Source organism: Triturus cristatus, chromosome 4_2, assembly GCF_964204655.1.
Source record: "Triturus cristatus chromosome 4_2, aTriCri1.1, whole genome shotgun sequence".
Classification (NCBI taxonomy): domain Eukaryota; kingdom Metazoa; phylum Chordata; class Amphibia; order Caudata; family Salamandridae; genus Triturus; species Triturus cristatus.
The window spans coordinates 775,737,239-775,762,328 of record NC_140586.1 but is presented as its reverse complement, the minus strand read 5'-3'; the positions used below and the strand labels follow the sequence as shown (position 1 = coordinate 775,762,328).

The following is a 25,090-nucleotide window of genomic DNA, read 5'->3' as shown; positions in this document are numbered from 1 at the left end:
GCAATGCGTTGTGTTCAGCTCCTGTGTTGGGCACTCCTGACTACAGTAAGCCTTTTACATTGTATGTTCACGAGAAAGATGGATGTGCGTTGTCAGTGTTAACACAGCCTTTTGGCGACAGACCGCGCCCTTGCGCATATTTTTCATCCACCTTGGACCCTGTAGCGAGGGCATTGCCAAGCTGTCTGAGAGCGACAGCTGCTGCAGCGATGTCTATCCGACAATCTGCTGGTCTGGTAATGGACAACACATTGATTGTCATGGTTCCACACGCTGTAGACACATTATTGAATAGAACCAAGACACAACACTTGACTAGTGCGCGATTATCAGGGTATGAACTCACATTGTTAGCGAATCACATACACATAAAAAGATGCAATACGCTGAATCCAGCCACATTATTGCCGATTCCAGCAGACTCAGATGAGATTGAGCAACATGACTGTCTGTTCAGAACAGAAGAAGAGACGAAAGGGAGAGTAGATCTCAAAGATACTCCCCTGACTGAGTGTGATGGCACTCTATGGGTAGATGGTTCATGCTTCAAGCTCCCTAATGGTGACACGACTGCTGCATATGCTATCACGACTTTGCACACGGTCGTGGAAACTGCACGAGTGCCACATAATTCGGCCCAAGCAGCGGAATTAATCGCCCTCACGAGAGCATGTGTGTTGTCTGAAGGAATGAGAGTGAACATATACACAGATAGCCAGTACGCCTTTGGCGTGGCTCATAATTTTGGGCGACTATGGAAAGAGCGTGGGTTCCTGACGTCGCATGGAGCTAAAATTCAGAATGGCAAGTTGGTGAATGATCTCCTTGAGTCACTGACCCTACCTTTGCAAGTTGCGATCATGAAATGCAGTGCGCATAGGAAAGTCACAGATGATGTTGGACGTGGGAATGCGTTTGCTGATGAGACCGCGAGAGAAACCGCACAGAATGTGAAGACTAGAATGTATGTTGCAGGCCCCGCAAGATGGGTTAATAATGTGGGAATGTGTGAGAACACAATAGAGAGTGTGAAGTCGCTTCAGGCTGAAGCTACGGAAGAAGAGTTAAGCAAGTGGAGAGAGAGTATGGGTAAGTTGGATGAGAATGGTTGTTGGATTGATCTGACAGAACATAGGCGATGGTTGTTGCCTGATGCATACGTGCTTCCAGTGGTTACTATGGCACATGGAATGGCACATATCAGTACGAAAGGTATCTGTAAGTTGTTGGCTCCAGTATGGCAGAATGTTGGGATTCCCAAGTGTGCAGAGAATGTGGTCAAGAATTGTATAGTATGTTTGAAGTACAACCCTGGTAGGGGAACCCCAACTCCAGCCGGTCACTTTGCACCCCCATCATGTCCATTCGAAGTTTTGCAGCTGGACTTTATTCACATGGAAAGGTGCAACAACCTGAAATATGTATTGGTGGTTGTTTGTGCTTTTTCTAAATGGGTAGAGGCTTATCCTCTGAAAGATAACACTGCCCTATCCACAGCCAAAGCCCTTGTGAAGGAGTTTTTCCCCAGGTTTGGAATGCCGAGAATGGTATGGTGTGATAATGGAAGTGAGTTTGTGGGTAAAGTGATGAAGAATGTATGTGAAGGTTTAGGCATAAGGCAGAAATTCCACGCTGCAAATCACCCCCAATCAGCTGGACTAGTAGAACGCTACAATGGAGCCCTAAAGCTCAAGTTGGCCAAAATTCAGGCGAGCACTGGTCTTAAATGGCCTGACGCTCTGCCTTTAGCACTCTTGTCCACCAGAATGACGATACACTCACGAGTGGGACTTAGTCCTTATGAAGTAGTCTTTGGCCGCCCGGCCAACGTATGGGGTGTGCCAAGGCCTACGAAGTTCAGTGAAATAGAGCATCCAGTACTGCTCGATTACCTGTATGATTTGACTGTTAAACTGCGTGTTTTGCACCAACAGGTACATGATACTCTTCCCCAAGCCTCTGAACCTCCTGGACACCCCATCAACCCTGGCTCGTGGGTCTTGGTCCGGAATTTCCAGCGCAAGGGCAACGACGAGCCTCGCTGGATTGGCCCTCACCTTGTTCTTCTTTCGACAAGATCAGCAGTGCGAGTGAAAGGGAAGAAGCACTGGATTCATGGTACTCACTGCAAGGTAGTTCCCTTGCCTCTGCCATATGACCAGTGGGTCAACGAGGGTATCGCCGACTCAGAGACAGACATTGTACCTCGCTTTGTACCATTCAGTGACGCCCGCTTAAAAGACACAGCTTCAGTCCAAGAGAGTGACAATATTCTGCAGGAAGCTGTGCCGCCATCAAATCGACTGGACACCACTGAGCCTGAACTTTTGTTTCAAGACCAAACAGCACCTGGCCGTCTCCGCTATAACTTGAGACCTAGGCCCATAGACAAATAAAGATTTCCTCATTATTTCCCCTTTGACATTTTTTGCTCTCCCATCTGAAGGACTTTCTTGATTTTTGTTTTTCGAACCACCATCCGGGTTCTGCCGCAGGGTCGCGGTGCCAAGACTTTGGGGTACAGGCCGAAGACGCTAGGTCAACGGTTCTGGTTGGTCTAGGGCGTTTCCCTGGACTGACAGGCGTACTCCTTAGCAGAAGAAACTCATCCACCGCGAGCGGCCCGAGTAGAGGATGGAGTTTTGTAAGATGGAGAGACCGATTGAGGAAATGAACTCTCAAACAAGGATGTGTAGAATTGTAAAAAGTAAATGTTTTGTCTTTTTGTGCTTTTTTACACTGTGTAGTATCATGATGTTTATTGTAGGATGTGTGCTTTTCTCTGCTCAAAAGCCCATTGCACCCACTCAACAGCCTATATCTTTTTCTACTGCCTCCTCTCACTCTTTTCACCCTTTGCCTGAGCACGAACAGACCAGACGATCAGAGTTCGTAAATAACTCGTTTATCCAACTCTTGCACCAGCACCAACTGGTAATGAATACGACCAATTGCTGGGTCTGTGGGTTAATGCCACATACCACTAACAAGGGTATTCCCTACCTGGTGCTACCGTACAGTTACAATGGATCGTCATGGGCATTCCAAACCATGTTTCTCTACGCTCTAGATACATACTCCCCTCGCCCACCGCGTTCCATCAGACCCATCACCAATAATAAGGCTTTGATGAAAGGAGTTGCCGATATGAGTAGGGATATCGATGCATACTCATCCATTCCCAAAGAAGAGCTGAGACCTTATGTAGGATGGAACGCGACGGGGTATAGTATTAGTCTGGGTGAAAGACAGCGAAAAATCTCATCTCCAATCTGGGTCGTACCCCACATGGGTCGGTTCTGCTTACAGGGTAATGGTCAGAACCCTAGGGCTCAACTGGGAAGAAGTGACTGTACTGAAACGTACACTTTCCCGTCACAGTTTTCCCCTGCGTTTTTGGCTGCTAAGGGCACATATTTCATCTGTCATGATCGAGCATATACATGGTTGCCCCCTGATTTCTCGGGCACATGTTATATTGCGAACTTGCTACCGCCGACATTTACTGCCGCCTCTGACTATCACAAGACCAGAGTTGTGAGAGGTGTGATTAGTAAGGAGGACACTGCCGGTCAGGAAGCAGGAGACTTCTTCTTGGGTTTCCTGCCGTTTTGGGGACCTATGGTCAATAGTAGGAACCTGAGACAGCTGACTCGTGTGGTTGAATCCACCGTCAATGTAACGGCTGGTGCCCTTAGTAATTTGACAGCTGAGCTCCAAGCGGATCGCCTTATGACTTTGCAGAACCGCATGGTTCTAGACGTTATTCTTGCAGACCGCGGTGGGGTATGCAAGGTCATCCAATCCAGTTGCTGCATTTTCATACCAGATAATGCTCCAACAGTGTATCAAGCCATCTCCAAACTCCATAAAATATCTGAAGCCATACACGTGGATAAGGGAGATTGGTCACTGATGGGATGGTTCTGGGAAATGATATCTGCCTGGGGTTGGAAAGCTCTGATGGTCATTGGAATGATCTTAGCCATTCTTTTCCTGTTCTGTTTATGCATACAGTGTGCTCCTACGATATGTGGCCTCTGTGCTACCTTATGTGTAAGGAAACCTGTATCGAGGGACGAGCTAAGTAATAGGATGATGCTACAGCAACATCTCCATGACTTCGTGAACATTGACCTAGACTCGGACTAAGATGAGTATAGTGATTGCCTATGTAAGGGCAAAAGGAGGGTCTGTCGTACTTTGGTATTCGGAACCGCGTAGGGGACAGGGCCCTACCCCTGTCTATCTTGGTATTAGCGAACCGCAAATGGTAAATGCGGCACGTACGAGTGCTTCATGTGTCGTTCTAGCTACGAATGCACTGTGTACACGTATCCTGCTCAACTACGCGGGTTCCATTTTGGAAGCAGTGGCCATCTTGTCATTGCCCTCACATAGGCTATGATGGAGTTAATACGGGCCTCACAGTACATGGGCTTTCCCTCTGACTTCTCTGTGACCTGGGCAGCTGGCTCTGCTGCCCCGGGTCAAACCGGTCTCACGAGCTCCCCTTCCTCCGTCCACCTGTGATTCGTATCAGGGTTTGACCCGTCATAAAACCCTTTCATTCTACACAATCCCCCGGCTAATCTCTTCCACACCTGCTTGTTCTTGCTTTATGACTTGTTTCCCAAAACAGGAGATGCTCATGTTTATTGGGGGGTCTATTTACTTCAAACATGGGATCTGAACCTTCCTGTGTAAATCATTATGGGCTGGCCGAACTGGAATGTGGGATGGTCATCATGACTCTGCTTTTTCGTTTGTAATGTATGCCTTTATATGACCATATCGTAAACCCAGGAATGTGTGCCTGGAGCATGATATTTTGTACTTAAGGAGAAGTCCGTTCCTATGATTTTCAGCAGTCTCCTGAGAACATACACGCTGTTGTACTTCTAGGATATCTGTCATTGGTCTGCAGCCAATAAATGATTCTTTGACTTCACCTAGAAGACTCTGTGTTTCTGTAGGTCCGGAACAGGGTGAAACCCCGAAGTCATAGGGTGTGTGCCCCTGCACCGCTGGGTCTAAATACCCAGTACTTCACAATGGATTACAGGGGTAATCATTACACGAAAGCCCGTTTAGCGTGGCAGAGAGACTTGGGCAGGGAGATCGATGATGCAATGTGGGCCTATTGCTGTACTAGTACGAAGCGCATCTCATTAAATGGTAGGCACAGACTCATTCACTTCAATAGGGTATACTACACCCCGGAGAAACTCTGTAGATATGGACTAAGAGATGGGGCTGAATGTTACCGATGTAGCAAACGGAGAGCTGATTTTATACACTTGACATGGCAGTGTCCGGGGATCGCCAAATTTTGGGACTTCGTTTATAAGGAATTGGGACGAATGGTGGAGCTCCCCCTCTCTCCGGAACCGACACTAGCGTTATTGGGATACTCCAAGTTGATACCCAAAGGTGCTTGTAGGCTGGTGGATATGGGGCTGCTGTTAGCCAGGCGTAGAGTAGCAATGTGTTGGCTACGGGGCCCGACCCCTACGATTCCACAGTGGTCGAGTGATATGTTGTACTGCAGTACACAAACGGAAAATTTCAGTGATCTTCTACCGCCACGTAGTCGACCTAAGAACTTTTGGGCGTTGTATAAAACGTACATTGACACAAGGGGGAGAGGCGCTGCATCTATGGAAGTGAAAAGTCAGGAACTGCGTGATATCAATTTAACTAACTAGAGGTCTAGAGGTCTCTTGTCTAAAAAAATACTTAATGTTTTCGCCAAAGAGCGTAGAACTAAATATTTCAAAGAGGGAGGATGGGGGGATGGGTTTTATGCAACCAAACGCCATGTATTATGTTGTGACTGACAACTTTGGTGATATAAATTATGCTATTTGATTGATGTGTACAATTGCTAATGTCATGCTACAAGACTCAGTCTCGTGTTTCTCTTTTATGCGAAATTCAATAAAGTGTTTAAAAAAAAAATCACGGAGATACCTCAGGATGAGGACGATGATACCTCCTCGGACCATGTGTCTGACAAGGAAGAGGCTCCTAGACCCTCCAAGAAATTGATGAAGGAGCACCACGTGGACACACCTTCCCAACCTAAGGTCCTTACTTTTGAGCCAGTGGAGATAGTGCATCCCAATTCCACTGCGTGGCTTTAGTCTCAAGAGGTGGCCGACTACCTCCAATCTCACCTTCAACAGGCCTTTGACAAGGACGTGAGGTCACAGCTTAGATCAGAAAATGCCCTAGGTCTGACCTGGCAGGTAAAGTGGTGGAGATCCCGGAAGTAGAACCTTCCATGCTCACTTACCTCAAGAAGTACTCCAAAGACCCCAAAAAGGGCATAGACCGTGCATGGAGATCATGCCAGGATAAGCTTTTGGACATGACAGGTCCCGAAAATTCTGGAGCTAGGCTTTCGAGCCAAGGAGTCTGCATTGACCATTGATCCGGAGGAATTGATTGGTTGGGCACAAAGGGACGTCTGTCAATTAGGCAATGCTAACTGTGCGATGTCCAGCAAGCACTGGCGCTCAATTTTATTAAAGCTGGATCCCAAACTGGCGGAACTCTCTTCCTCGGAATCTGGTCCTCTAGCCCAGGGTCTACTCTTTGGCCAGCCTTACCTTAAAGAGCCAACAAGGTTTGTCGCCACTTTTAGTGGGTTGGATAAGGCTCAAGATTTTCTCAAACAAGCTTTCCGGCTGGTTTTCGGTAGAGCCGGACGATACCGAGGGCGGTCGTTCGGCTGTGGGTATAATCAACGCGCCCCGTGTGGCCAGCTCCACCAGCAACTAGGGGCTCACCAAGACCCCAATTACAATAACTTCTCCTTCTACCCGACCCAGCGTGCCAAAAACAGATTCCGGAAGGGCAGATATAGAGGAAACCAGGGCGGACAACAGGAGTCAGGTGAGACTAATTCCTTGTTAGGGTGCAGAATACAGTTTTTTCTGAAAATCTGGCACACAATCTCGCAGGATGCATGGATCCTAGAGACAGTACAGGGGTACAGGCTAGAGCTTTACAACTCCCCCAGTCAGGAATTTCTTCCCCCCAGATGTATTTTCACCAACAAGATCAAGACTTTATCTCCGAACAGATAGATTCTCTTCTCAGGAAAGGGGCCATAGTGGTCACAGATCCTCACCCCTAGGTTTTACCAGCAGCATCTTCCTAGTCCAGAAGAATGGGGGTGGATCCAGGCTAGTTTTAAATGTAAAGGATTTCAATGGATGGGTAGTATATCGGCATTTCAAGATGGATGGTATCCATCTTCTGCGCAAACTCCTTCAGGAGGGGGACTGGATGGTCCGTCTGTACCTGAAAGATGCGTATCTGTCTGCACCACATTGGCATTTTCTTCAGTTCCACTGGCAGAGAGTGTGTTATGAATACAGAGTCCTCCCCTTCGGCCTCTCGTCAGCACCTTGGTGCTTCAAGAAACTCCTTTGTCCAGTGGTGGAATCATTGAGATCATGGGGAGTTTGTCTGATCATATACCTGGTCGACATCATCATCATGGCTTTGTTATCCGCAATTGGTGATGACCCACCTCCAATGGGCGATCAACCTACTACACAGTCTCGGTTTTATTGTAAATCCTCAGAAATCGATTTTAATCCCAGCTCAATTGATTGAGTTTTTGGGCTTTCTGATGTACTCTTGGAGCTCTCAACTCCTCCTGAAAAACCAGAAATCAGTTCCATCAAGAGAGAGTTGAGGCTGATCTTGCACAAGCAGACTCTGTCATTGAGATCTTTAGCCCGAGTCGTCGGACTGCTAGACTCCTCAATTCAGGCGATCTTCCCAGGTCCCCTTCACTACTGTGCACTCCAGCGGCTCGAGATTCGACATCTCCAGAAAGACCCCGGGTACACAGATCAAATCCCCCTTTACGAGGAGGCAATGTTGGAGACGTTGTGGTGGATGGACCACATGGAGGCCTGGAACGGCAGAGCCCTCTTCAAATCTACCCCGGATGTAGTGATAGAATCCGATGCCAGACGGTGGGGTTGGGGAGCCCGTTGCGGTCAAATTTCCCCGGGCGGCCGTTGGTCGCAGAAGGAACTTTCATTGCATATCAATTGCCTGGAACTTCTGGAAAAAAAGAAACAATTAACAGGAGTACAGCCTGTTAACCCAGGTGAGACTAGGCGTAGTATGCAACAGAAAACAATGTTTCAACTGGAGATTATTAGGAAGGGACAATTTAAGAACAGTGAGATAAATCACAGTTGGTAAGGGGAACAAAGGAGGGGAGACCACAACGTAAGGGTGGGGTGAAGAAAGTCAATTTATAGTTCGGTAAGTAGTTAAGAGGCACTACAGTACATCTGTTAGACAATGACCATAGCACACAAGGTGAGCATTGGGTGTGCTAGTGAGAGGTGGATGGCGCAGTGACACAAGGGTGCAAAAAACAGCGTGAACGGCGAGAGTCAATAGGATTAAAGTGGTCAAAAACAATGCAGTTTATACACAAAGTGTCTGTACAAAATTATTCAGGTAATTGAATTGACCACGAGAGCGCCTGAGTTATAGGCTGTGTAGTCGACGGTGTTTCAACCTGGATGATTTCAGGTCATCATCAGGACAATAGGTCATTGAATTGAAGGTAGTGCTCTATGGGGAAAGAAAGAAGGGAGGAGAGAGAAGGGTCAGAACAAGAGTGGTCCCAGGAGGCAAGGTCAGCGAGGGTAAGTAAAATATGGAAAGGGTAAAAAAGACCTAGTACAAAGCGGTTGTAGGGGATCACAAATGATACTAGATCTGTAAATCATCGAGGGAGCTGTGTCAATCTGGTACAAAGTCAAAGGAAACGCGCTGGCGGATAGTCCAATTGCATTATGGCATCGGGGGTGTATGTCCAGAGAGGCCCGATAACTGGGCGCGGGGGGAGAAATGGGGCTTGACTTGAAAGTGCGTTCTCAAGATGATGACCTGAAATCATCCAGGTTGAAGCGCCGTCGACTACACAGCCTAGAACTCAGGCGCTCTCGTGGTCAATTCAATTACCTGAATAATTTTGTACAGACACTTTGTATATAAACTGCATTGTTTTTTGACCACTTTAATCCTATTGACTCTCACCGTTCACGCTGTTTTTTGCACCCTTGTGTCACTGCGCCGTCCACCTCTCACTAGCACGCCCAGTGCTCACCTTGTGTGTAATGGTCATTGTATAATAGATGTACTGTAGTGCCTCTTAACTACTTATCGAATTATAAATTGACTTGCTTCATCCCACCCTTACGTTGTGGTCTCCCCTCCTTTGTTCCCCTTCCCAACTGTGATTTATCTCACTGTTCTTAAATTGTCCCTTCCTAATAATCTCCAGTTGAGACATTGTTTTCTGGAACTTCTGGCAGGCTCTTTTGCGATCCACTGTCTTTCACCTCAAAAGACTGACTGTTATATCCTACTTCGCATGGATAACGTATCAGCAGTACTCTAGGTAAAAAAGCTAGGGGGAACGAGGTCCCGAATTCCAGCGGAGATTGCCAAAGATTTTTGGCACTTTTGACTTCAGAACAGAATTTCAGTGGTGGCAGAATACCTCCCGGGCTGCCGCAATGAGGTGGCTGACTGGCACTCTCAGCACCTACGGGCCTTCAGCGACTGGAGACTCCATCCCCTGGTTTTCCAGTCACTGAACCGTCTGTGGGGACCTTGTCAGATAGACCTGTTCGCATCGCGCCTCAACAGGCAACTTCCAGCCTTTTACAGTTGGCGTCCGGATCCGGAAGCTTTGGCCATGGATGCGTTTCTGCAGGACTGGCCGACATCTCTGTGCTATGCCTTCCCTCCGTTCATGATGATTCCCAGGGTTCTGGCACAAGCCCGTTGTCATCAGTCAGAGATGATATTGATCACCCCACTCTGGAGAGCGCAGGCGTGATTCCCAGTGCTTCTGGAGATGCTTTGTGCAGTGCAGATCCTTCTTTCACAGCTTTGGAACCTTTTGCTGGACCCTCTGAAAGCCCCTCATCCGTTGACAGAATCAAGGCAACTTTCTCTGGTAGTTATGCGGGTTTCAGGGACAGATGGAAGATCCCAGGCCTTTCAAGACAAGCTGATAGATTTATTAGTGAAGCATGGTCAGCTAACACCCACAAGTGATACGCATCAGCCTGGAAAGGATGATAGAGTTGGTGCTCTCAGCGGGAGGTGGATCCCACTACAGCACATGTCTCTTTGATTGTGAACTTTCTTGCTTCTGTTGCGGCTTCGGGCTTAGCCTAAAGAACAGTGAATAATTTACGTTCGGCCATCTCAGCAGGTCATGTGTCAGTGGATAGCAAACCGGTTGGTGAGAATCCCTTGGTATGTAAACTGCTCAGGGGTATCTGGATGGTCAAACCTAAATACTCAGAGTTACGGGATGTGTCTTCCGTTCTGAAATTTTTGGAGGCCTAGCCTTCCAATAAGAATCTGTCAAGAAAACAATTATCTGCTAAGTTGACCATGTTACTTTGCCTAGTGTCTTGCAAACGGGTCTCAGATGTCCGCGCTTTAGATCTAGCGGGACGTAGATTTTCCCCAGAGGAGGTGACTTTTGCGATCACTAAACGGACTAAGTGTAATAGCTCTTCGGTATCTTACCCAGCTTTCCCTAACAATCCTAAGCTGTGTGTTGTGCAATGCTTAAAAGACTACGAGGTGAGTACTGCTGAGTTTCGAGCAGACATGAAAGGTCAATTGCTAATTGCACTGCAAAAACCATTTCGCCCAGTGACCCCAGCCACTCTGTCAAGATGGGTGCGTGCGCTGGCTCATGAGCAAAGCAGGTATTGATGTATAAAAATGTAAAGCCCAATCAGCTTGAGGGGCTATGGCGTCTAAGGCTTTCTCTGTTGGGGTCAGTCTCTCAGACATTATGAATGCAGCAGATTGGTCAACAGAGACCATGTTTAAATCCTTCTACTATAAGCCAATTATTGATGTGGCATCTGTAGTGGTGGCTAAGCTTTAAACAGGCATAATCGGAGCCTCTGGCCCTGACATAGAATTAAAAATTTGCAAACATTCATAACAAGAATTTTCAATTCTATTAAGGACACGGAGTCGAGGATTATCCCACCCAACTGATACGTATTTACATAGTAAAATTAAGTATTTTCATACTGCATACATGTTCTTATGTTTTTTCCCTCCCCTGTCTGATTGATTTGATGACTTATCAGACATGGCGAACGGTGTTACGGTTTATCCTTTACACTTTCAGGTGCTGATAGCAAGTAGGGCATGTTTGTCTACATTGATGGAAAGTTTTGCATTCCCTCAGTGGATTCTGCGTCTAGTCAGTTCAGGAACCAGTTCTTGGATAAGAACCCCGTTGGTCTGCAAGTTGTTTCTTCCAGGAGGTTCTTCTGAATTAAGGATGGTTCTTCAGGATCAAGTTGCTGTTGATGGACTTAATTGTTTGATGTTTTGTCAAAGAAAGAGGACACTATCACTGTGAATAGAGTTTATATAGGGGACACTCTATGGTTGGTCATGTGACCTGTAAGGTACTTGTAGTAATGAATCACGCAGGTGGTAGAATGGTTTACTTCTTTATTAGTTAAAACCATAGACGCATCTCCAGCTTGTCAGTTACAGCATCACCAGTCTCTCACCAACATTCTAAGGGAGACTCCAGACTAACATTCCACGACTGCACCAATAAGGTGAAAAGGGGAGGGGTGATTGGAACATACCAAGGGAGGAAGTTACAACACATCTTCCTTCCCTAACAGACCGTAAATGGAAAGAATAAGAACAGATGGGTGCCTACAGAGGTAGGCGGTAACAGAACCCCTAACTGGGTACTCTAAGGATGGAGTGCCTAGGTATAAGAACATCCTGCTTGACTTTGGTCTCTCATACTAAAATCCTTGTGCCAGCATGGAGTGTACCTTTGGCGGTACCCTCTCCTGATTTGAGTCTTCTCCTCCCCAGCACCTTGTCCTTGACCTCTGTCAACCTCTTTGTGGACACCTCCATTGTAGTTCGATGCCACCCTGTCCATACTCCATTTCTTACCATCCTCCATGATTACCACGTTCCTTTTGACCTCCTTTATCCTACAGGGGGGTAGTATTTGCCTCCACTTCCACCCTGTATCTCGGGTTTCCTGATGTACACACTCTGCCCTGGACTGAGGGATTTCTCCTGTGTCCCCCACCTCCTATTATACCATTCCTGGTACTTCCTCTGCCGAGTATCAGTCCTGGCTTTGAATTCCCTCAAGTTGACCGATACCCTCTCCTTCGGACCCAACCAGTTTGGGGACAACTTAGTGCCTGCCTTCCTTCCCCTCAATAGTTCAAAAGGTGACTGTCCCGTTGACAGATTGGGCGTTGTGTGATATGCCCATAACATATCCCTAATAGCTGGCTCAACAGCTAACCCAGACTTTTTAGCCAGCTGTATGCACTCCTTCATCATCCTATTGGCCCTTTCCACCTTCCCATTGGCTCTGGGACAATAAAGGGGTGTACGTACATGTGATATGGACATGTCTTTGAGGAACTCCCTCATTTCCTCCGACACAAACTGCACCCCGTTGTCAGTAACCAAGGTGGAGGGAATGCCTTCCCTCGAAAATATTTCGCTCATGAACTCTATAAGTGACTTGGTATTTATTGAATTCACAAACTTGCACGTTATCCAATTTGAGTAATAGTCAATTAGGACTAATAGGTACCTGTCCTGAGGTCCAACGGACCTGATAGGCCCTGTAATGTCCAATCCTAGTTTGTCCCACGGGACCATGGGGACTTCCACCGGTATAAGCGGTGTGTGTCTTATGCTTCTGGCTTTGTCACTGACACTGCAAGAATAGCAATCCTTCACTTTGTCCTCCATGAGTTGATCCATCCCTGGGAACCAGTAGGCGGCTCTTAAGCGTGCTTTACACATGCTCCTGCCCATGTGCCCCTCATGGGTGAGATCAATTATCTTCGATCTCAATCCCTCCGGGGGTACTATCTTCCCTGACTTGAGAACGAATTTCCCTTCTATAGACAAGTCATTGCGTACATTCCAGTACGGCTGGATGTCTTCCGCCAAATCCTTGCACCTATTGGGCCACCCTTCAGTAACCCTCCTTCTCACTTCCACCAGATTGGCATCTTGTTCTGAATGCACATCCCATACTTCTCTAGTCACTGCAGGTATCTTGATCTCCAACACTTTTTTTTCTCCTGTCTCTGATTCCGCCCCATCCTCTAATGGTGCTCTAGACAGAAAATCTGCCACCTTGTTTTGGTGATCAGGAAGATAACACACTTTAAAATTGAAGCTTTGTAAGCCCAGTATCCATTTAGCAATACGGGGAGTAAGATTTTCCAATTCTTTTTTTCCAAATAACCCCACTAAGGGTTTGTAGTCTGTGTGCACAGAGAACGGCATGCCCCACACATAGAAATTGAAGTGTCGGATCGCCCAGTACACAGCCAAAGCCTCTTTCTCTATCGTGGAGTAGTTAGACTCGGCTGCAGACAGAGTTCTTGAAGCAAACGCAACCACATTTGTACCATCCTTCGTACTCTGTGATAACATTGCCCCAATTCCTTTGCTACTGGCATCCGTGGTGATTATGGTATCTTTATTGACATCAAAATTGCCTATGTATGGTGCCTTGGAAATTGCTTCTTTTATATGTTCTGTTGCCTCTTCCTGTTCTTTTCCCCAAGTGAAATCACATTTTTTCTTTAGCATATCCCTTAGGGGTTGAGCCATCATAGCAAAATTCCTTATGAACTTTGCCATGTACTCCGCCAGGCCCAGGAATGACAGCACTTCCTCCTTGCTAGTGGGTGTGGGTGCTTTCATCACCGCCTCTACTAGGCTATGTTTAGGTTTGATACCCTCTTCCGAGATTATGTGCCCCAAATACTCTACAGAGGTTACCCCTACCTTGCACTTACTCTCTTTAGTGGTAAACCCTACTTCTTTCAACCTTTCCAACACCCTCTCTGCATTGACCTTATGTTCCTCTTCGCTCATGCCATAAACTAGTATGTCATCTTGGAAGCACATTGTTTTTTTGCAATCTTTGAGAACATGCTGCATGGCTCTCTGGAAGGCTGAGGCTGCCGAGGCTAGTCCAAAAGGCATTCTTAAGAACTTGTAGTTGCCGAAAGGGGTAGTGAATGCCGTCAGCGGTTGTGACTCAGGGTGTAATTTCACCTGATAGTATGCTGACGACAGGTCAAGGACACTAAACACCTTTGCACCCTGCAAGGTGCTCAACATCTCATTAATTCTTGGTAAAGGGTGTCTGTCTACCTCAATGTTTCCATTGAGCGCTCTCAAATCAACACAGAGCCTAATGCTCTTTCCCCCATCCTTAGTCGTGATCACGATGGGTGCCAACCAAGCTGAGCTCTCGATTTCTTGTATCACCCCTTGCCTCACTAGCTTCTCTAGCTCCAACTTTAATGGTTCCCTCATCAATAAGGGTACTGACCTTGTTCTGTGAATGACTGGCTTTGCCCCCTCTTTTAGTGTAATCTTGTGCATGTAATTCTTAAGTAATCCTAATTCCTCATTGAATACCTCCGGGTAACCCTCAATTAGCGTGGCACCAGCCCCTGGGGTTTCCATGAGTAGGACCTGCTCACTGTTATTGGGATCAAGCTTTATGCCAAGCTCCTTCTGATGCTTCCATCCCAACAAGCATGACCCCTCTTTTGAAATATACACCTTCCCCACCGTGTGTCTATCTTTGAAAGAAATCCTCATTCTTACCATGCCTTCTAAGGGTATGGGCACTTTGTTGTACCCCAACGGGGCAATGTCAGCTTTCTCTATCCTAATGTTATGTTTTGCAAATTTCTCCTCAAATACTTTCCTATCCACTAGTGTGAAAGGCGAACAGGAATCCGCATAAACTTCAAAACATTCGTCATCTAACTTGATTTCACACTTAGGATACCCTGTGTTTTTTTCCGAGTCCTCCTCATCTATTTGAAAAATGAAGTTCCTATCACTGACCTCTCCTTCCTCATGCTGCTCAATCATGTGTACTTTAGGCATAAAAACATTACAAACTTTCGAATAATGCCCCTTCTTATTGCATTTTCTACAAACAGTGCTTCTTGCGGGACACTTCCAATTATTCGCCAAATGGTTGTGACTGCCACATCTATAACATTGTAAAGTACTCGTTTTCTTGTTTGACTCATCCTTTTTTTTCTCATTAACTATACATACTGCCTCACTGTTGGTTCCCTCCTTGCATTCCACCTTGTCTTTCACTGCACCACCAATTTTCATCTCTCTCATACACTGTGCAGTGTGTTCTAAACCTTTGGCTATGTTAATGGCCTCCTCTAAATCTGGATTCCTAGTGAGAAGCTCTTCTTGCACTTTTTCGTCATTTGTGCATCTCACCAATTGATCCCTTATAAGGGAGTCAGTGAGTGCACCAAACTCACACGTGGCCGCCATCCCCCTCAACACAGCCACATATGAGGACACTTTCTCCTCTCTCTTTTGATTACGCTTGAAAAATTTGTGTCTCTCCAGGACCACATTTATTTTTACTTTGAAGTGTGCCTCCAACTTCCTCAAGGTATACTCATATACGTCCACACCATCCTCTTCCTCCAAGGGATCATCCTCAGCCGACCTCCCTGTCACATCCTCATACACTTTTCTCCCTTGTATGCCCAAGTTGTGCAATAATATATGCTGCTTACGTATATTTGAAAAGTTTCCTCCTCCTATTGCAATCAAATATGATTTAAAAATTCCCTCCCATCTCTTCCAAGGGATTTCTGGTTCACCTAGTTCATTCAAAAATGGAGGAGGCTGACTCATTCCTGCTCCCGCCATGCCTCCCTAAATGCACAATGAAAGCCTAAGGAATAAAATGCCTCTGACAGTAGTATTAAACACCAGCTGACACTTAACTCTCCCAATACATTCTTATTGAACTGTCATTAATATTTTCTTAAGTATACTCAGGAAGTGCACCTCACTATATAATTATTTTTTAAATAAATTATGTAAACTATACTTCTTGAGTTATGCTAAAGGAATACCAAAGAATGAACTATTAGCTTACATCGGCGGAAGTCTTACTTCTCTCGTCCCTAGCTGAGGGGGAAAAAAAAAATAAGAGGCAATCAACCTTAGGGAATTGACAGTCCTGTTTCTTTGACTGTGTTCCCCACCGATGAATCTCCTGGTTGGCCTGCTACGCGAAGAACGACGCCTCCTCCGCTGCCAGGAAACGCCTCACAAATGTTCGTAGCCGCCTCCTTCTTGGAAGAATGTGCTCCGCTGACAGGAAACACCACACGGGGAACAGCCGCCGACGACTCCACCGCTGCCAGGAAACGCCTCGCCGAGGATCGCAGCCGCCTCACGCAGGTAAAGATGTGCTTTTCTGACGGGAAACACCTCACGAGGAACAGCCGCCGACGAATCCACAGCTAGCAGGAAACGCCTCACAAAGGATCGCAGCCGCCTCACGCTGGTCAAGATACGCACGCCTTTCCTGACGAGGTAAGAGCACTCTTCCACTCCGGAAGCACTAACCTTGACTTTCAACAACAGCTGAGACTAGAAGCACTTCCTCTTAATACGCCTGGGATATGAAAATATGTGCTTTGTTTGAATAGTTGACCCTGTCGTCGGCCGTCTCCAATACTTGCCAACTGAAGTCGCGTAAAGACGCTCTCCCTCGGATCTGCTAGAGGGTGACCTTACTTCACTGAAAAGATGTGACAGGAGCCCACTTAGCGCCAAGCCTTGCGCTCACACGGGTACCACCATCATTACGTATCAGTATTGTCCACCATAGGCTCACCGTTGTGCCAGCTGAAAGTCCCTCACATACGCTTATAATAAGGGTCTGGTCACTCTCCTTTCCTGGTGAGCAATCTTCAGTTCGTATGTACCGAACCACTAGGCACCCCAATAGTATGCTTGTTTCTGACTTGATCTGCCACACAGCTGATGGCCAGTTGATCCGCTTTACACCAATGTCGAGACCAGTCCTCTTACTTCAGATGCCGTAGAGTCTTCACCATCATCAACTGCAAGCTTATTGGCTACAGGGGAAAATGCGCCGCCGTCCCTGTCACAGCATCCCTTTTAACTCGTCGCCAAAATGTAGTAATGAATCACGCAGGTGGTAGAATGGTTTACTTCTTTATTAGTTAAAACCATAGACGCATCTCCAGCTTGTCAGTTACAGCATCACCAGTCTCTCACCAACATTCTAAGGGAGACTCCAGACTAACATTCCACGACTGCACCAATAAGGTGAAAAGGGGAGGGGTGATTGGAACATACCAAGGGAGGAAGTTACAACAGTACTCATGGGTATTGTAGTGTTTTGATTATTTGTCTTTTATTGGCTGCTGTAAATTTCCTGTAAGGAATTGAGAAGCATAATCCTTGCCTCCATAGAACTGAAAATTCTTGTCACGAATGTTTGCAAATGTTTAATTCAGGATGGTCTAATTCAGGATGGTCCTCATTGTTCATTGGTATTAAGAACGACTTGAGGAAGGGTTGTAAAGAAACCAAGTTGTTTGATGAATTTTTGTGCGATTAACTCTTAATACTTTTGTCCTCTTGTACAATGTAGTAGGTCTTTTGACATTTGTGTTATGTATTTATTTTTGTTTGTGCACTTTTTTGTGGCATTTCTTAGGTCTTGTAGTTTATTTATTTTTTTAAAAGGGATTGTGTAATATATGCTGTAGGTATAATCATCAGTGATATGTAGAATGTATTAGATCACAAGCTTGCATTCCAAGTTCTCAGTATACATTGAGGAACATCATGGAATGTTAGGGGCATTCTGTTGCTGTTATATGGTTGCTGTGGGTTTGATAATAAAGAAGTTACACTTGGATCATAGGTGTCCTGTTCATTTAAAGAAGGATACGTGTCCTATCTGATTCCTACACTCCTTTGCAGACACAACTGTTTTCTTCTATAAGATGTGCCGACTGAGCCAACACTGAAGCCCCCGCCGTCACAATCAATTTAGAAAAATAGCGGTCTATTTTCTTTTTTCTTATTATTTGTTTAGAACTTGGCGGCTTGTATCGATGGTGACGTCTTCGTTTTTCCACGTGGCTAAGGCTGATGCCTGAGCAAGTGCTATGGCTGTGTCAAAGATGAAAGCAATTATATTTGATTTGTTTTATATTTATCAAAGCGAATTCCATTGGCGAACGATTCCCTTTCCAATTATCATGTGAATAAAGATGTAAAATCGAGCTCTGGCTCCAGTGTAAGAGCTTTTTATACCACGCGCTCACTTTAAAAACATCTGGAAACTCACATGAATTTATAATATTGATTAGGAAACCCTCGTTCGATTTCTAAAGTGAAATTATTGCTCTTTTTGCAATGACGCAATGCCAGAATTCCCAACACGTTGCTCTATGGGAGTGGCTTAAAATCGCCACTTCCCAACATGGCTGACTCGAAGGAGGCCGAGAAAGGTTCTTTAATGAACATTTGAAAGGCGGCGGCCATCTTCAAGTGATTGATTTGTATTTTGAATTTATCTTGCATATACTGCGTATTGACAAATATGAGTTGACACATAGTAACAAGTAGCGGAAATATAACATATTCGCATCAGACTTCCTATTTTAACTTTGCATAGTTCCGACCTGGTGTCAGACTAGAATCAGGATATCCGTGGTAGTCTTTCTTCTATGTTAGTAGCCCTCCTGCCTGCCGGTTTCTGTTCTGGTTTCCTGGTTCCACTGAGGCCGGGTGTACCGCCCCTGCCTCGGGTGTGTCCTGCGCCGCCTTTCACCAGCCTCTGCATGTTGTACAGTATCCTCGGCTCGCTGTCCCGCATTCCTCCCAGTCTTCGCTGTGTCATAAGCTCTGTCATGAAGCCTTTGGTGGTGTTCGTCCTCGGCGGGCCCGGTGCCGGCAAAGGCACACAGTGTGAGAAGATAGTGGAGGTGAGTCTGAGAGGTACATTTTTCACCCCATCCTAGGACAGTTCCATTCTCTGGCACCCAGTGGAGCGGCACAGACGTCCAGAAAGGCACTTCTCCGGGCCTAGTGCCTCTTTCCCACCTACTAACCGCTGTGGCTGACTTTTCATTTAAAGGCTTAATTGTTGGGCATCGCACCCCACCTCGCTATCCAGCCCATACCTCTCCGCTACCCCTCTATTATACGTAGATCGTAGAACATCCATACCCGGCGCCTCTTTTTTTTTTATTTAAATTTCTAAGGAATAAGACCAATATCTCCATCTTTTCAATAAGACACATATTTTCCATCTGTCTTAAGACACGTATTATTTGAGCCCCCTCACCCCGTTTCCGATGCACGCCTCGATTATCATCGCCTTTATTCCCGGGTTTAACCTAAACCGTCTAATGCATGTTTTCACGACCTATCCGCCCACTTCCGTTTCTAGTATGTTATCTCGTGTTCATCCTTATCCTTGGATATTTTTTAAGTTCTCTTTACAGATTGTTAGCCTTACGGCACTCCGGCTCCACCCTCTTCAACACAAACATGCATAATCGCTTCTCGTGAGAGATTTGCCCTGTTTTTTTGTTGTTATTTTAGTCAAGGGGCTGGCTTTTGGCATGAGTGACCCTGGTCCAGGTCGCATATGTTAAGTGGTGGACCCTGAGCCATCAGCCCCGAGGGTCATGCACATGACAGTCGTTCGCACACGGCTTAATTGACAGTTAAAATTGCTTTTAATCATTTATTTACTCACTGTGGGTGCTAATATTAACACCACATTAGCTCTCTACCTTGTCCCCTCGCTTCTTTCGCTCATTCTCTTCTATCGCTCACCAGCACCCCATCAACCAACAATGTAGTAATAACGTAATGGAGCTAAGGTGGGTGTGAGTCAGATGGTTGGGGGTGATGCTGAGATGTTTGTATTCAGGGGCAGTCACTGATCTGCTGTACTTAGTGAGGAACTGCTCTACTTAGTGAGGAACTGCTCTGTGAACACAAAAGGCCCCCTGCGGCCTCATTTTGTTCATATGTGAGGGTGTCCACTTTCTTTCCCTTCAGTGTGCTATCTAAACAAAAGCCGACAATGAGCATAGGAGACACTAAGGCCGGGGACATATTTAAAAAAAAAATGTACACAATACAGGGCTGTAAGTAAAGCTGCGTGAAAAGGAGGCAGCATATATATTCCATATGTTAAAAGATGTGGCACATTTCTGCTGTCTCCCAGCCCTGGCACAGTGTGATGCCTAGGCCAACGCAGTCACCATTCCACTAGGGCCAGGCCTGGCCTTGTGTTATAGGCAGTTAGGTTTATGTGCAGGAAGGCATACCATCCTGCACAAAACAATCCTTAAAGGTATTTTCCTCATTCTATGTGTGCTTTAGAAAGATAGCACACATATTGAACCTCGTTACGCCCGGTTCAGGAAGACGTATTTTGAAGTAATTGCCTTAATAAATCTGGAATTGTATCAATATCCATGGAAACGTCCGTGCTCCACCTATGGAATGCCTCTATGAAGCAAAGTAAAGCAAGGCAGCACTGTCTTAAGCTACCTTTTGAGAAAGCCACTACCCAAAGCCATGCAAATCTGAATTGCATGGCTTGGCGAATCTCAGCCATTTTGCGTTTATATGGCGCAAAAGTGGTATAACCACAACGCAAAATATTGGTAAATGTGAGCCTAAATCGTTTGGTGGGACAGGGACAGCTATGAGGAGAGCCAAGCCAGAAGTGAACCATGGGTTTGACTTGGCTCGCAGAGCCATATAAAGTTACAATTAATCTCCTGAAAAAATATGATAGACTCTCATCAATTGAAACAAAAAACATTTGTTAAACATTTATAAGTCTCAAAAAACAACGAAGTCCGTGTGATTTAAACACAACCTCTTAGGGTCAAAGGAGCACGAGTCTGCTGACTCAAAACAACACTTTATGTTGTTTAGGGGAAAGAAACCTACATAGATTTTTTAGGTTTTATATAAAGCCCTCACTCGCCAACCTGGTTGGTGACATGCTTCATCATCGGGCTCCACTGGGTATGGCCGAATGCCAACCCAGTGTGCTACAACGCCAGGTTACTGCGGAGCGGGGTTCGTGTGAGGTGACAGTGAATTTAAAAACTTCCAATTGAGTCAAAAAAGCAGTTTTATTTGTTTTGCTAATTGGAAATATTAAAAAAGGAAGAGTGAGGGTCAAAAATTAGAAGACCGGATTCACTCTGTGGCGGTCAACATGTTTCTGCCTTAATGTATGGTATACAGGCTTTCGTCAGGACCAGAGTGGGGGTGCAGAGTCCCGGCGGTATGAGCGCGCTAAGGCTCACCCTGCCGAGGACTGTAAGTGTGAAAAATATATATAGTGAATAATCCGCCAGCTATTATGGTGGTGGAGAGGAACGAGTTTATTTCGGAGGTATATCCGTGTGAAGCCTCTGAGATCCCGGGAGAAGGGTGGGAGCATATGGCACACCGCTCTCGTTGCTTTTTTAGATTTATCCCTTGAGGGGAGTAGTTGTGTTGTGTTCCCTTCCTCTCTCGTTGTTTTTGTGTAAACATTTATAAGTATCAAGTATGTATTGTTACATCACTGCTTTGACATTTATTGTAAATCTTATTTTATACATGGGACATTCAAGAATACCCCCATGCCCTGATGTCATTATCCCAAGTTTCCAAGCACTTATCGGTTTGTCATGTTTTCTGTTTATATAGCTTATATTGTATTGAATTGCGAAGCAATGTTATTTCATAGTAACCATATACAAGTGAGGTTTTTGTGTAGTGCCACTCCTGAATTTAGTTAATTCAATGTGTTCTCAAATTGGTTGGTTCAGAAAATGATATATGGCCAAGTAAAGCAATGTGCTCTGTTCCTCATAATTTAGTCAAGCGGGGAAGCTGGAATTTGAACCCAAGTTTCCTGGCTGTGAAGTGTGCAATTAATTTACTGCAAGGTTTGATCTTTCTTTAGTTAATCACCAAAGGTCAATGTTTTGTGCTCAGATATTTCCGAAAATAGTTTTGGCAAATGGAGTTCAGTAAGAGGTGTGGCGCCGCGGCCAGGGCGACTGACTCCGGAATCTGGGGATCACGGTTCGATGGCCTGCGGCAGATTAGCCCAGCACCATGTGACTCTGGGCAATAGCTTGCTTAATCTTCCCGACCGTCCCCCGCGCCTAGAGACCCTTACGGGTGATTGTTCGCGCTTTACAAATGTGGATATTATTATTATTATTATATTTAGCATACCTTAAATCAAACTAGTCTTGTACACACATGTGCATCACCACTAAGATGTAAATCTGTGCTTTTCTGTTTGAATTGTTTCCACAGAAACTGAGGATCAATCACAGTGGCACAACATGCCTATGTTAAACCATGCTACACATCCAATGTGTACCACTGAAGTGCTGTAACCCAAGGAGTAAACTTTGTTGGGCTCCAAGATCACTTACTTTTGCTAATTATTTATTAGTGGTCATGAAGGTGTTAAGCCGCTCTAAAAATTGTTCTTTTAAGTGTTAGACCTTGCCCCTTTGACAGGTTTATCCCCAAACATTTTGCCTCTTATTTTTCTGACCCTGTTTTTGTTGGCTATAGGATTCTGGGCACTTTAGCACTGCTGATCAGTGCTAAAGTGCATATGCCCTCTGTTTAAAATATGATATGATTGGTTATCCATGATTGGAATATTTGCTTTACTGGGAAGTCCCTAGTAAATTGAAAGGTGTGTACCAGGGCCTGTAAATCAAATGCTACTAGTGGGCGTGCAGCACTGGTTGTGCCACTCACATGAGTAACCCTGTAAATATGTCTCAGACCTACCACTGTAGTATCTGTGCCCACAGTTGTAAACTGCCAGTGCACCCACTTGCCTGGCCCAAACCTACCCTTTCCTGACATTTAAGGCACCCCTGAGGTAGGTCCAAGGTACCCCCATGGGTAGGGCACAGTGTTTGTGAAAGATAGGACATGCAGTCGTGTGTGTGACATGTCCTGATAGCGAACTACTGTGTATTTCGTTTTTCACTATTGAAAGGCTATCTGTCCCATAGGCTTATCATTGGGGCTGCACTGTAACAATTTTACATGTGTAACTCGCAGCAGGAAAAAGATAGAAACATGGAGTTTAGGCTCTCATTAATCAGAATTCATTTTCGCACCTTTTTGGTAATGGTGGTTTTTAATTTCTGTGTTTGAAAATACCACTTTTAGAAAGTGGGCATTTTCTTACTTTACCTTTCTGTGTGCCTCTGGCTGTTTGTGTATTCGGCATCTGATGTTTGAGTGACAGGAGCTGTGATATGCATTCACTCTAGACAGTCACTTGGAGGTGGTGGGAAGGGGAGTTGAGGTGTGCCCTATCTTGCCTGGGTGACTCATCGCATTGCTGAATAGACCTGGTCTGCATTTAGAGTGGTGGGAGGATTTTCGCTAGCACCTGAATAGGCTATGTTCATTACCAGTTAATTAAATCTGATCTCTTGTCATGGAATATTTAGAAATTTGTAAGAGAGGCATTGTAATCTGTTTAGTACATAGTTTGACGTTGTTGGCCGTTTTTGTGTGTGTGTGTTTTTTTTTTTTTTTTAAATTCCACATGGCCACAGTCTGTTAGCCCTTACTGCATCGGCTTTCAATCATCAACTTAACAGGGTTCAGGATTCCCGCATAAGAAAAATGGATGTGAATGTTTATTAGTTGATGCAGCATGAACCCATTCCCACGCTCCAGATTGTGTACAGTTTTTATCCGTGCCCACCTCTCTGAGTTAGTTTGGTACATGAGCTTGTTTTTGGTTGACTTCAGGTAGTCCTAAATGCATGCAGGGGGTGGGGTCTGTGCTTTGCATCGTTTTAAACTAGCAAGCATCTACTTCCTACATTACTGAGTCCTATTGCACTTTCCATGAGATCTGAAAAGTTGCTCTTAAATTCACAAGCAGCATGATCACATTTAGTGAAGGTTTCGAAGTATGACTGACCTGCATCATGTCACAGATTGTTGATGATCATCCGTGTGTCTTGGGAGATGCCATGAATGTGACCATTGCAGCATTTAACTGCAGACCCATCGTGCATCTGATTTTTTAGGCGCTACATTTTCAGTGACATACTCGCAGTGTATTTAGGCAAATATTGCTTTGAAAGTCTAATCTTGACCACTGTGTGCCTGATCAGTTACGCACCATCCATCTTCCAGTAAAGCGTTAATGAAAGTGTTCTGCCTTCAAATTGAGGCACAAGACGTATGTATATGATATTTTAATAGTGCGAACCTAGCCAATAGGCAGCAGAGTGCTGTATACACAGCTGACTTTGCTGCTGGCTGAGTAAAAGAGGAATGTATTTGAATGCTTCATGAGTGTTGTTTAGCTCCTTTGTCATGCAGATGCTACATCTTATGTTTCCATTTGGTGGCTATTTGGGAAAATCCATTTTACACGTCCACACTGAAGGCTGTGCTCTGTCCTGTGGTGTTTGTTGGGTGTAACGAGGTTTGGACTTGCCTATAGGGCAGCCAGGCAGTGCCCGATGGGCTGTTCTGACCGGTCAGTGTGTCTGCCGGTTTTTCGGCTTTTTGTGGGCCTATTTCATAGTCTGCTGAACCGGTTTGTACTGTTGATTTTCTTGATATAAAAGCAGGAAGCTGAAGTCCACGCAGTCTATCATGACTTGCAAAACACTTGTTCTGCGTGGTGTCTGTATAAGTTCAAAACTGTCCCAATTTGTAAATACGGGCCCCTTTTATTTTGGTGCTAGGGCCTATTACTGTCTCAGTCCGACCCTGGGTGAAAGTCACGGATTGCAGTTGTGAGGTTTAGGGTATCCACGTCCCATCTGATTGCCACAGTACTGTATGCACAGGTTGCTGCTGCCAGTCTGTGCTAGACCACAGAGCAGACCAGGCGCGCACAACCTAAACATCATACGAATTCCTGGTTGAAATGTAGTGTTTCATTCAAGATATACCGTGCAGTTAATAAGTAGGCGCCTGTTCAGAGGCTTCCGAGCCACGGCTGTGACAGTCACAATTTAGTCTTTGAGTTTGTATTCCTGATCAAGCTGCACTTGTAATCCGTGTCGGGAAAAGGCTATTTTAAATCCTTTGAGTTTATGGAGCCCAGAAT

The 25,090-nt window shown here is 45.5% G+C and overlaps 1 protein-coding gene across 1 annotated transcript in view; it reads left to right on the top strand.

Annotated features, from left to right (window-relative positions):
- The first annotated feature begins 18,696 nt into the window (after positions 1-18,696).
- The window catches only part of CMPK1 (cytidine/uridine monophosphate kinase 1), a 69,680-nt gene continuing 63,286 nt past the window's right edge, over positions 18,697-25,090 (top strand). Inside the window, exon 1 of the mRNA XM_085602677.1 lies at positions 18,697-18,926. Coding sequence (XP_085458803.1) covers positions 18,783-18,926 — 144 coding nt within the window. The 5' untranslated portion in view covers positions 18,697-18,782. The remainder of the gene's footprint in view (positions 18,927-25,090) is intronic.